Raw genomic sequence first — 13,732 nt, 5'->3', positions numbered from 1 at the left:
AGATGGAACAGTCAATAAACAGATGAAAAAGTTTATGCCCAATTAGGAGAATAAAATATAAAGCTGTGATAAACCATGATACTCTCCCAAGACAGGCAAAAATTAAAAACCCATTGAACAAGACAACGGGTTAGCAAGATTGTGGACCACTGAAAACTCTTACACCCTACAGGTAGGAGGACAAAGGTGAGACAACTAATTTTGGAAAGAGCTTGCTATCATCTAGGAAAGTTGAGGTAAGCATGCCTTATGATGCAGTGTCCCAATCCCAGTTATTTATGTACCTCTAGTTTTATGCACATGTGCATATATACCAAGATGACATGTTTAAGAATGTTCAGATTAGCTTTGTCCCTAAAACGACTGAAATGTCCATCAAGAGTAGAACAGATAAAGTGTATAGCCATACAATGGTAATGTATATAACAATGAAAATACATAGACATGCCCAACGACATGGATGGCATTATGTTGAACGAAAGAAGCATGATCTGTAAGAACACAGCATGATTCCCATTTATATAAAGTTCAAAAACAGACAAAACTAAACCATCATGTTTAGGGAGGCAAATACAGGCGATAGAACTATAAGGAAAAGCACAGATACGGTTATCGTTGAAGTCAGGAGAGCAGAGAGGGAAGGGCTGAACATGAGGACGGACTCACAGGAGCTTCTGGGTGCTGTCCATATTCTATTGCTTGACTTTGGTGGTGGTTTCATGGGATTTATGAGACCTTAGTACTTTTTAAACCGTACAATACATAATTGGCCAAGAAACATAGATCAGCTAAAACAAAAGCAAAGCCTGATTTGGAACTATTTGAATTCATCCCAGAGTTCTGACAGTGGCCAATTCAGTCAAGGGCTGCTTAGAAGGACTTCTATGAGGCTTCAGATATAAATACGAAGGAAAGAGAAGAGAACAAGAGATCAAGGGCGTGACAGAGGAATAAAAAGTTACTGAAGGTCTGTGTAGGTAGAGAAGGTTGCATTCAAGGGTTTATGCCTGGAACTCCCAGCACCTTTCCCTCCTGACTTCTTCCTTTAAGACTTCCCCTACAAACACCTTCTTCTGGAAAATCTTCCTTGGCTCCCAGGTAGTCTCGAGCGTCTCTTTGCATTTTATATTTACATCGAGAGCACTTTTCTTGCCATGCTGCAGTGGTTTGCCTTCCCAAGTGAGATCCTCAAAGGCAGTGTGTAATTTCTGAATCTTTTCCTATCCTCCCCCTTCCACCAGCATTTAGGTCACTGCCTCACAAGGAGGAGAAACTCATCTGGTGCTTGTTGAATGACTAAACGAACAAGATAATAATGCTTTACCTTGAGCTGCAATTCCTTGTATCTCTTGGACATCCGAATGAGCAACTTCTCACCATTGATCACAGCAGATTTTTCTTGATAATACTGGACCATGGCCTGTGCAGCTTCTGTGTAAGCCATCTCTAAAAAGGCCTTAGAAAGAAAGAAACGACACCCATTGGATCTGACTTTAACACCCCTAGGCTTGAAGGAAGGCCATGTTGTCATGAGTTACAGACAAAGGAAAACTCCCCAATTGTGTTTGATGTTTATGTTTGTCTTAAACAAAAGTCAGAAAAAGGCATGATTCCATGTATCTGAAGTTCAAGAACAGGCAAAAATAATCAATGGTGACAGGAAATTAGCATTGAGCTTCTCTCTGGGGTGGGAATGGGTACTGATGGAGAAGCAGCATAAAGAAACCTGACATTCTGGAAATGCTCTATATCTTTACCTCGGTGTTAATTATATGGGTATACACATGTAAAAAGTTAATGGAATTGTACACTTAGGATGAGTGTACATTATGCACTGTACAGTATGTGTTTTATATCTCACTTAAAAGGAAAAAAAAAAAGTCAGTACAAGGGAGAGATCTCTTTGATCCCATCTGTTCAAAGAGACCTTTTTATTAACATCACCAAAACAGCTCATTATAAGATGGCCCTTTCCGGGTCCCCAGGGTTATCAGACATTGGTCTTAATTATGTATGTCTGTCTTGGGATACATTGTGACATGGAATCCCTCTGAGATGGGAGAGTCCACTAACCCACATTTCCCTGGAGGGGCAGTTGCATATGTGGCCTTGGGCTGATCCCTATAAAACTTGCTATTTGGTGGTGATGGTGACAGCAAGAGACACAAGCTTTAGTTATTTGAGTTCTTACTTTCCTTTTAAAGAAAGAAACATTCTCAAACTCAGGGGCTCACAAACCCCTAGGCTTGAAGGAAGGCCATGTTGTCATGAGTTACAGACAAAGGAAAACTCCCCAATTATGTTTCCACAGCATCTTTCTTCTTTATTTAACTGTTCTGATAAAACACAGAGAAATGGGCTTTTCCACTCAATCTGTGTCTACTGAGAGTTCCAAAGAGGCTGTTTTGACTGTGCATCAATTCACCCCAGTAGCTGTTGTGGCAAATTTGTTGCTGCTATTGTTTCTTGGATTATTTGGTTTGTACTATACTGATGATGTACTCATCCTGATTCCTCCATGCTACAAGGGAAAAGGGGTCAGTGACAGGGAAGCCCTCATTGTGAGACCCTAATACTCTCATTTACTGGAACTGAATGGGCTAAACAAGCTCATCCCCTTCCTCCCCTTATATTTATTTCTGAATTTCAGATGCACAGCTTTTCTCCGTGCTGTCATAGTCTATGGCATTACCGTGGGTGACTAAGCAAGATTCTTTATGGTTTTATTTCACATTCTGCCAGCCAGCTTTCTAAGTGCCTCTTTCTTGTTAAGCTTTTCAGCACCTCTAGCTCTCACTTGTCAAATGGGAATAATACTAATCTAGGGACTCTCACCACATCAATGCTGCAAGCTGAATTCTGTGCATTTACCCAAAGTAGAATTTCTGAGAAGTAGGAACAGAGACAGTGAGTAGTCTCACCCAAGGCTGATGGAGAGAGACAGCTACTGACTTGATATGGCTGTGAGTCTCCAAAGTTCATCCTTCTTTAAGAAAAGAATCTCTCCTATGCCTGTTCTTCCGATTCATAAAGTAAAAACATTCATTAAAAGATAAAGTATTCTGATTTCTGACCATTGGGGGTATAGATTCCCCACCTGACTTTAGAAATGACGACAAACATACTCCATCCCCAAGGGCTCAGTCAACTCCGACGGGTTAAGGATTCTTAGTTCTTTAGACTTACTAAGCATCCATCCATTCTCACACTCCTACCCTTCTGCTGTGAGACAAAGGGCCTCACCTGCTGACATCAAGGACCAGCAAAAATATCTAGTCCCAGGTTCTTGGCTGGCTCCAAATCCAGGTCATCAGATAGGATAAGTTTAGAAGACAAAACTATAGCATTAGCTCAGGCGGTTGACAACATAGTGAAGAGACTCAGTCCATAGATTTTTATTTTGGGGGCCAATTGCCTTTTCTGTGTGAATGAGCACCTCATTCCAAAGCACCTCCTCTCACCCCTAGGCAATTCACAAAGGCCTGTACCCATCACTAGAAGGATAGAGTGAAACTAGGGGAAACAAAAAAAAAATCACCAACAAAAACATCTATGCCATGCTAACAGAAGGCCAGCTATGCATCACCTCTTTATGTTAAGAGTGGCTTCTTTCAAAAATTATATATTTCCCTTTCACTAATGTGTGGTCTGTCGCATACACACTGGAGTGAAAGTACCCAGACCTACCTGATTAGTCGACTTCATGAGGATGTAATTAGTGACCTTTCCAAAGGGCAGCCCCAGGTTAATGACGTCATTCTCAGTGCAGCTTCCTTCAGGGAGATTGCAGATGTGCACCACGCGGCCAGCGCCTTTCCACTGTGCAAACTAATGGGAACAAGGATCAGCAGTGGTCTTCCGATGACCGCTCCCTTTTCCCCTCTCTTCCAGACATTCCTAATGGCTATCTTTCCCCCGAACAACGATTGCAAAAGTATAATTTACAAATTGAATGCAGAAAAAAATCCACTCACAGACATACATAAAATATCAATTTTATTCTATCTCTTTACAGAAGGATTCATAATACATATTTTTTTGAGACAGGGTCTCACTCCCATTGCCCAGGCTAGAGGGCAGTAGTGTCAACATGGCTCACTGCAGCCTTGACTTCTGGACTCGGGTGATTCTCCCACCTCAGCCTCCCAAGTAGCTGGGACTACAGGTGTGTATCACTATGTCATAATAATATTTTTAATAAGCAATAACTTCCAGGGCTGTGGAGAATATGAAGAAATGAGCATATCCACATGTGACTAGTGGGAGGTTGAGTATCAATAATCTTCTGAGAATATACTTTAGCAATATTACATAAAACAAAGTATACAGAGCCCATGATCCTGCCATTCCACTCTTTGAAATGTGTCCTATAGAAATAACAGCACCCCAAAATGTGATGGCTCACATGCAAGAAAATTTATTATAGTAATTTATTAGGTGGTAAAAAGTTTTGGAAACAGCCTGAATGCCCAACAATGGGGAATGTTTGAGTAAATGATGGTTCAATCATAAAATGGAAAACTACATACCCATGACAAGGAGGAGATAAATGTGCTGATATAGAATACTTTTTTTTTTTTGAGACGGAGTTTCGCTCTCATTACCCAGGCTGGAGTGCAATGGCGCAATCTCGGCTCACCGCAACCTCTGCCTCCTGGGTTCAGGCAATTCTCCTGCCTCAGCCTCCCGAGTAGCTGGGATTACAGGCATGTGCCACCATGCCCAGCTAATTTTTTGTATTTTTAGTAGAGACGGGGTTTCACCATGTTGACCAGGATGGTCTCGATCTCTTGACCTCGTGATCCACCCGCCTCGGCCTCCCGAAGTGCTGGGATTACAGTCTTGAGCCACCACCGCATCCGGCCAGAATACTTTTTTTTAGGAGTCAGAGTCTTCCTGTACCACTCAGACTAGAATGCAGTGGCACAATCATAGCTCACTGCAGCCTTGAGCTCCTGGGCTCAAGCCATCCTCCCTACTCAGCCTCCGGAATAGCTGGGACTACAGGCTTGAGCCACCACACCCAGATAATGTTTTTATTTTTATTTTTTGTAGAGACAGGGTCTTGCTGTATTGCCCAGGCTAGTCTCGAACTCCTGGCCTCAAGTGATTCACCTTGGTGATATGGAATAATTATAAAGACAAATTGTTAAGTTAAAAGCAGGTTACCAAGTGATATGTGTGCTATGACGCCGTTTTTGGAAAACAAAACAAATATATGAAAAAAAGATAGATGAAGGAAATGTTGTAAAATTTTGATAATTATTGGAATTGAGTGATGGGTATACAAAGATTAATTATACTGGTCTCTACTGTTCTGTATGCTTAAAATTTTTTGCAATAAAAATGCTTAAAGAATATCAGCACAGAGCAAGGTATGGAGCATATATATTGACTTGTGAATGCTGGTTACCTTCAGAGGAGAAGAATGGAAAGGCAATGAGACATCTGGACGGTCTTCAAATACACCTCGTGTTGTCTGACTTACAATTCCAATAAAGAAAAAAGAACGTAGGAAAGTCTGTGGGATTGTAATACATATGCACTGACATTCACAGCAACAGCCTGTGGTTTAGGGCAGTGGTTTTCAAGATATTTCTAGCTTGGAATCCTTTCTTCAAATAAAACTTGTTTATCCCAATGTATCCAACAAATAAAAGAGGAGCTCTTCGGGTCAAACCTTGGGGTCCAGCACTCTGGCATCACCCCCACCTGGCAGTCTCAAAGTACCTCTAAGGAACACAGTTTGGAAGCCAACATTTGGCCCTAATCAAAGCTCCTGGAAGGAGGAAGTGTGTGTCTGTCTGTTTTGTGCAAACCTTAATGAGCCTGGAATCTCTGAAAGGGTCAAGAATTAGTAACCATAAACCAACCCACAGTGGAAGAGAAGGATATAATTTTCCAAACCTGAAACACATTCTGAGAGCATAGCCTACATTTGCATAATCACAATTTTCTATGTTAAACTGAACTTCAACATCTAATTACATTTGATGTGGGTCCGACTCTGCTAAGGTAATATAGGGGGAACGTCTGAGACGTCATCCCTAACAAGGGCTAATACTTGGGTAGTTCTACCATGAAGAGCCCTCATTTGTCTCATCTGAGCTGAAAACAATTACAGTCAATAAGAATTTCCTTTTATGGATCAGCCCTGAATTGTAGAAGCTTAAGAGTACGTTTCTCTGACCTCCCACTCTGCAATGTCCAGAGACGAAGCACATTCCCAAAGGCGAGCAAGGATTCAGGCAGCTGCCAAAGCAGCTCCTCATCTCCCTGAAGTGCAAATGGACTCTCCATGAGCTAGGAGACTTTGAGACTGAGCCTGGCTAGTGAGGACTGAACTCTTCTGCAGAGATGAAAGGAGGAAGGCTATTAAGAGGCAGAATCTTTGCCTCCCATTGGGGTGAATGTTCACATAAACATGCAGACACAGCTGAGCTTTCAAGCAGGGCAGAGTGGCTGGTCCTCTGAGCTTATCACAAGGAGAGCTGAGGCTGCGTGCTCTGCCTGGTCTCCTCTTAGCGAGGCACGTTTCTGCCCCATGTGACTTTGCTGTGGTTAGCCTGGGCTAACGTGTGCTTGGACAATGGAGCAGACACCCAAGGCAGTTCCGGCCTAATCCTGCTGGCCGGTCCAGTTGCCTAGTGAACAGGCATGAGGGCCAGCGCCTCTCCCATTGTCTCCTCCAGACTGAAAGGACAACTCAAGAGGCTTTTATTGGAGCACAGCACAGCAACTGCTGCTGCTGGGTAGTAGAATAAACGACCTCGCAGCCGCTGGTCACCAAAGAAGAGAAGTATTCATGCTGTAGATGTCATTAGCAAAGGCACTAAAATGAATGGGTCTCAATTAAGATTTCCATTCGAATTTTAAAAAGGACATCTTCTGAGTACTTTCTCTTCCAAGATTTTAATCAGAAATAGAAGTTGGATTTTACCAATTCCCTTGTTGTCATTTATTAAGATAATAATGAAGTTTTTTGTATTCTTCCAGATAATGGTAATTTGGAGCTTTCCAACTATGAGCTACATCAAGAGCAAATGGTTATAGGAGTGCCAAGATATTGATCACTCAGGCTGAAGGCCAAGCCCCTCCAGTGACCATGAGCAGCTTCTTCAGTTTATAGCAGATCATTTTCTGAGTCATGAAGTGAAAATCTTGAGACTCTCTGGGTTAATAGTTTGCTGTTTTGTGGTGTCTGGCTTCAGGGCATGTGGTAAATCCTATCCAGTTAGAAAGATAAATTAATTTTTATATGTTCTATTCTTTTGCCAATATTTTATTTAGGATAGTTCATCAAGTTCTTTTCTGCCATTGATCGGAAATATCTTTTGGTTGTTGTTAAACTCCATTTAGGTTCAAAACTATAATTGATTCATAAAAGATGTACAATACTAGGTATTATCACTCGAGTCTATTCTTATTACACTTAACATAAACATGGCTATTATTTGCCCTGTGCCCAGTGGGAGATCTGAATGGTGAGGGAGAAAGGGAGGGAGCGAGGAAGGAAAGTGAGAAGGGAGGAAGGGGAAGTGAGGTCTCCGGGTGGCACATCAAAGGTACAGTTTGCACACTGGGGGCACTGGCAATCCTGAGTACTCTTGAGCAAGCATCACCATCCTGTGCAGCAATTCCCAACCCAGGCTCTCTTATAAGCCCTTAAAGGTCTTCAAAGGTAATAATACTACAGGAGGCAGGAGGATGCTAAACATTATTTTTGACATTGAAAAATGCAAATTGAGATCATACTTTGAGTTTCTTTATCGATATGGTAATCTAGTGTTAAATTCGGCCTGAGTTTCCCTCCATACTTTGAGTTCCTATGTAATTACTGCAATTCAATTTAGCACATCAACTAGGTGAAAGCCTAAAGTAGCGTACATCTGTAACACACAGCTGAGTCTCAGCCAATCACAGCAGCCAAGCTTCAGTTAATCACAGGCAGCCAACTGATCAGACCATGTTCAAATTAGGCAAATGCGGAGCTGTAACCAATCAAGCTGTTTCTGTACCTCGCTTCGGTTTTCTGTCCATAACTGCTGCCTGCCCATGTGATGCAGAGGAGCTCTCTGAACCTCTTCTGGTTCTGAGGGCTGCCCAATTAAACTCTGCTAAGTTTAATTCATTTAAAGTTTGTGTTTTAATACTGGTTAGCTGTTAGCCTAATCAGAAAGTCTAATTGGTGTGTCTCTGTCTTTGATTAATAAAAATGGTTCACCAGTTAGTTACTCATTAATACAAGTACTTTGGCAGATAAAATCTTTCCAAATATGAAAATGCAGGACAGTGGCTGCTTGGGGTGGAAGTAAATAATGAAAGGGGACTTGAGCTATAAAAAGCTTGGGACTTTCCAGAGGAAAGAACATCATTCTAGAAGACAGAAGACCTGGGTTCGGTCCCCAGCTCAGCCACTGATTAGGTACATGACAGAGACAAACTGGTTTCCTTTTCTGAGCCTTCATTTCCCCATGTCTGGAATGAGGGAGGTGACCTATAGGTCTAAAGTCCTTTCCAGATGTAAAAAATATATATGCTTATGTGGCTCTAAGTTCAAAAATTCCACTACTCCCAGACGCCTTGACAAGCTAAACCCTAAGAAGCAGGATAATGATAGCTTTCTCCAACTGTGCTCAGCATAAACAGGAAACCCATGTCTTTCCCACTCCCTGTCCCAATGAATGTAACGTTTGTCCTCTCTCTCTGTGTAATCGGCTGTTTAACCATGCATCCATCCGCAGGCATGTTCATCTTTCAGACATGTTTGCCTGAAAGACATGTTGGTGGTGGTCTCATCTTTACAGGACTGAAGATAAGCTCCAAGCAGTGAGCACCGTGCTTATGAACCCTGCAGCTCTCTGAGTACTGAGTAATTCTGCTGCCACAGTGCCTAGGAAGAGCTGAGATGATACACTGATGAACTACAGACACCACGGTCTGGGGCCTCTCCAAGAACAGACCCATGTCAAGCGTGTATGTTATAGTCACCAGACACCAAGGTCAGGGCAGTGGGAGAATCAGACAGACCTAAGTCTGTGTCTGCTCCCCCTGTGACTGAGGGCAAGTTACTGAATTTCTCCAAGCCCAAGTTTGCTTGTCTGTAAATCAGGGATAATAAAAATTGATTCCATAGGACTGCTGAGAAGATGAAATGCCACCGTGAAAGTCAAATGCTTTGGTGCAAGGCCTGGCGTTCGGTAGGCTCCCGTAAATCATGCTCATCTCCTTCCTCCCCCCAACAGTGATTCTGGATTGGGAAAAAATATTGCTGTGATTATGCAAGAGAAACTTATATTCTTAGGAAATTTATGCTGAAATAGAAGTGAAGAAGTACAATGTCACCAACCTACTCTAAAAATAATAATTTAGGGGAAAATGCATAGCTGACCAGATGATTGATTGATTGATTGACAGAAGATACAGAGAAAATAACAAAGCAAATGGGGCAAAATGTGAAGGAGTAGTGAAGTGAATCTGGACAAAAGTTATATGGAAGTTCCTTATGCCTTTTTGTAACTTTTTTGTAAGTTTGAAACATATTAAAAGTTACCAAAAATAAATTTGAAAAGACATACTGTAGGGGAGAAGTCCAGGTCCAGGTGTTGATGGGCTCTGTCTGCTGAGCGCCCTGGAGGCACACCTGATGGGTGCACTGGGAACTTCATAGCAGAGGTCAAATCTCTAAGAAAGCTAAGTTGCAGGGGTTGTGACTAAACCCCTAATTACCAGGCTAAAGGGAACATCATCCTTTTTCAGCCTCAGGGAGGCTTTAGCCTGCCTGCAGGCCAGCGCTGACCTTGAGTACCCCCACATGGGATCAGGGGCCTGGGGCTGTGCATTTTCACATGCTGAGGCTGCTCCTTTAAAACCAGATGGTGCTCGTGATGGTTCATATGGCTGGGTCCCAGACCTCTCCACTGACCCTCAACTCTTTTATAGCTGGGTAGAAATGCAAAAGCAGCAAACAGACTTGTACATGAAGATTCTGAGACCTTCCATGGCCCCTTGGTGCAGTTAGAAACAGCCTTCATAGATGAGTTCAAAGAAGAGCCCCAAGTTCAAATCATTTAGAGTTGCAATAAAAATCTGGCTTAGGGCAACAGGCCTGCAGGGTGAGAGAGGTCTCTCAAACTGCTTCCTAGAGCTGCAAAGTGTCTTTCGATCTTCAGTAAACGACTACTCTGCTCCAGCCTCACTCTCTTAGATGTGACCTAATTTTATCTGGCACAGAGTCCGTGGGCCTCTGCTGGTTTTGTTCTTAACGTGCCTAAGGACAGACATGGCAAATATTTTCTCTCTCATGATTGATTTTGAACCTATTATGCAGATAGCAAATGGGTGCGAATTCCGTAGCTATGGATCTTGGCTTAACTTGGAGGGTAGACACAGTTGCCTTTATTGATACTCTCAAATATTTTACAGAGCATATTGCTTTTGACTTAGAGTCAATTTACTTTTACTGTAAACCCATAGGATTGCCTATGGATCTTGGACGATCGACCTGTTTAGCAACATCTCTGCAAACTGTAGTCACAAACGTTAAAACTGGGAGGTCATTTGGTACACGCTGTATAGGAGGACGCTGAGGCCTGAGAGAAGTTAAGGATTTTAATCTGTGTTCAATTAAATAGCGGCAGATTTGTGATTAAAATCAGGCGTCACTGAAAAACCTATCAATTGCAGACTTGATAAATTAAGGTAAACACAAAAGTGAAGTTGCAAAATAGGAATTATTTATGTTCTGGTGTGAAAAGATGTCTAGAAATCAATTTAAATATGTATTGAAAGCTTATGTTAGGTGAAAAAAAATAAATTACATAGCAGATTATATGACGTTATCCGATTTGTGTCCAAAAAATTACTTTCACGAATAAAACACGCACACATATACTAGCTAGAGAGATATATCATTTTAACAAAAGCATTTACCTTCAGTTTTCTCTGCAAAGTTACTTTTCTATTTCTGTTACTGTTAAGATTGTTTATACAATGTTCATATTGCTTTTCCAACAAGAAAAAGCGTTGTAAAAAGAAAAGAACAAATTCCAAAACAAAACCTACACAGTTCTCCTGTCTCCCGTCTTTGCTCTCTTTGAAAAAGCACAAGGTGGCCTCTGCTGGAGGGACAGGAGCAATGACAGAACTGGAATGGTGGGGGAGGAGGCCGGTAGCATACGTCACATCAATTACTAGTCCTCCTGCTCTAAGAAGTCAGGAGACCAGAGTGCGCTGAGCCAGGCATTCAGAGGGCCAGGGCAGACAGATGGATGTTCTAGAAACAGCCAGTAATCTGAGGGACAGCCTGTGACTAAACCTCTGGCCTTCCAGAGACATTTCTATTTTCCTGACCCCTCGTTACCGCCTTTATACAAGTTCCCCAACATGCAGGGTCTTGGTGAGAAAGAAACCGTAAAAACAACGTATATCTTCCCAAGTCAGGGATGATACGCTGACACTAAATAAACTCCAAGGTGGCTGTGAAAACTGCAGGGTGGCTTTACAGGGACAGTCACAGAAAAAGTACATCTCAGGCAGGCAAAACTATTCACAGGCCGAGAAGGCCCCAAGGCCCCTTCCAGAAACCTGATTACTCTGTTTACGATGACTGAGGCAGCCAAGGAGAAAGTGCCTGGCTTCAAATGGCAGGAGTTTCAGTGAAAGTCAACACCTATTTCTGGGGACCCTGGAGTGGGATGGGGGCTGGGACAGATACAAATCACCTCACCACCAGCAAACACAGCATACAGCTGTCGGGCTGTGTCCCGTCTCTGTCAAAAATAAACAAGCCAGCCTGGGCAACACAGCAACACCCATGTCTCTAAAAATTAGCCGAGCCTGGTGGCACATGCCTGTATTCCCAGTTACTTGGAGGCTAAGGTGGCAGGATCACTTGAGCCCAGGAGGTGGAGGTTGCAGTGAGCCATGATCGCGCCACTGCACACCAGCCTGGGTGACACAGCGAGACTCTGTCTCAATCAATCGATCAATAACAGTAAAAAGTAAAAGAAAATAAAATGAGAAAAAAACCCAAACAAAAAATAAACATGGCAACGAAACACTGAGATTCCAGGAGAGGTGGGAGAAGTTTAAATGCAGCCAAGTCTGTCCCCAGAAGGGACTGGTGGCAGTGGCAGATGGTCTTTGTAGTCCTTTTAGATTTTGTGGCAGTTCAGATATGTTCTGAAGGCTCATTTCCTGAGCTCCATGTCACTTTGGTCTTCTCTTGCTTAAAAACAGGGAGCTCTAGAGGCAGCAACTGCTCGTCACTCCACAGACAGTGATCTGATATACAGTGGCGGGGTCGAGGCTGTTCCTGGTTTTACGCAACAAAATGTGTTTCTGAAAAGATGTATGTAAGTGGACTCAGACATAAAAAATGCCAGTGCAGGACCAGACCTCACTTGTGGAGGAAAATGGGATTTCTGTGGGGGCTGAAAGGGAGATAACCAGGGAATTTCATTTTCCTTATTATTTATTTTCTGTTTGGAGTTTCACAATAAGCATAAGTTTTCTAAGCAGAAAAACAATAGAAATGTATATGCAAAAAAGAAAACAAAACAAAACCCTCACTGGAAAACTATCCTTTGGCAGCAGAGTAATCACCCCTTATCTTTGGAGGTCAGTGTTTGTAGGCAGAAAAAGAATCAATAGTTTTTCTGAGGGACTCTCCTGCTACTTAAAGAAACCTTGCAAACAGTTTTTCAGGAGTGGATTAATAATTTCCCCATTTATCAGCTTGTCTTCAATCTTTTTGCATTTCAGGTTTTCCTAAAGGCAGATAAACCTGCATTTAATTCCATTTTGTGGCAATCGCAAACCGGGGGACCAGAATCTGACAGAAAGATGTGAGTGAACATCAAGCCACTGACAATGTAGGGATTGTCTGGGGCAGGTTTTGTCCTTGTCCCCCAGATGGCCTTGGGGAGGCTCATGTGACCAGCAAGACATCACAGAAGTTACAGTGATAAAAACAGTCACATGCTGCTTCTCCCCTTCCACGGGGTCTGTAGAAAAAGCCTCCAAACATCTGGGTTCATCTTGGGAGATGTGTTGGGGTGCAGAAGAACGTGGATGCCAGGTGTGGCTGCCCTCTTCATCTTGCTCCATGAGTGGCCAAGGCCAGAGAGGTCCCTGTCACCCCCAATGCAGCCTTGGAACCTCCCAAGTGGCTTGTGGGGGAAGGGGAGGGGGAGGGGAGAGGGGCTTACTAAAGAGAACGATCACAGCAAGGAAGAGACCCCTCGGATCCCCGCAGAGAAGCTGCAGGGCTTAGTGGTTACAAATGAGGCTTCCAGAGCTAGGCTGCCTAGATTCAAATCCCACCACCTCCATTTATCAGCTGTGTGGCCTTTATAAGGTACTAAGTGTCTCTAAGCCTCAGTTTCCCAACTGTACAACAAGGATAATAGTATTCACCTCATGGGGTTGTCTAGAGGATTAAATGAGCTAATACAAAACAAAAGTGCTAAGAACATAACAAGCGCTATATAAATGTTGGCTATTGTTGTCATCATGCTACGATGTCTGGGGCTCTCTGACCCCTGCTAGCTCCCAGTTCAGAAAGCAAAATGTTTCTTGTGTTGCTTCTCACCAGGCTCAAGCCAGATAAACTCCCCATCTCCAGGCGTTTGGAGGATGTTGCACTCGAGATTCCAGGAATTAATTAGAATCAACTCACAAATCATCAGATTGCTTGTGCTTGCTCGCTGGTATGTAATTTACAAGTGCA

General features: G+C 42.8%; 1 protein-coding gene across 9 annotated transcripts in view; it reads right to left on the bottom strand.

Annotated features, from left to right (window-relative positions):
- The window catches only part of RBM20 (RNA binding motif protein 20), a 207,810-nt gene that overhangs the window by 37,543 nt on the left and 156,535 nt on the right, over positions 1–13,732 (bottom strand). For all 9 annotated transcript variants that reach the window (XM_035269060.3, XM_002756592.6, XM_054243310.2 and 6 more), the window contains exons 6-7: positions 3,688–3,828; positions 1,325–1,456 (exon numbers count right to left, since the gene is read on the bottom strand). In XM_035269060.3, coding sequence (XP_035124951.1) covers positions 1,325–1,456; positions 3,688–3,828 — 273 coding nt within the window. The remainder of the gene's footprint in view (positions 1–1,324; positions 1,457–3,687; positions 3,829–13,732) is intronic.

This window comes from Callithrix jacchus, chromosome 12 (assembly GCF_049354715.1).
Source record: "Callithrix jacchus isolate 240 chromosome 12, calJac240_pri, whole genome shotgun sequence".
NCBI lineage: Eukaryota > Metazoa > Chordata > Mammalia > Primates > Cebidae > Callithrix > Callithrix jacchus.
Note: the sequence above shows the minus strand (reverse complement) of the source record. Positions and strands in the feature narration are given on the sequence as shown.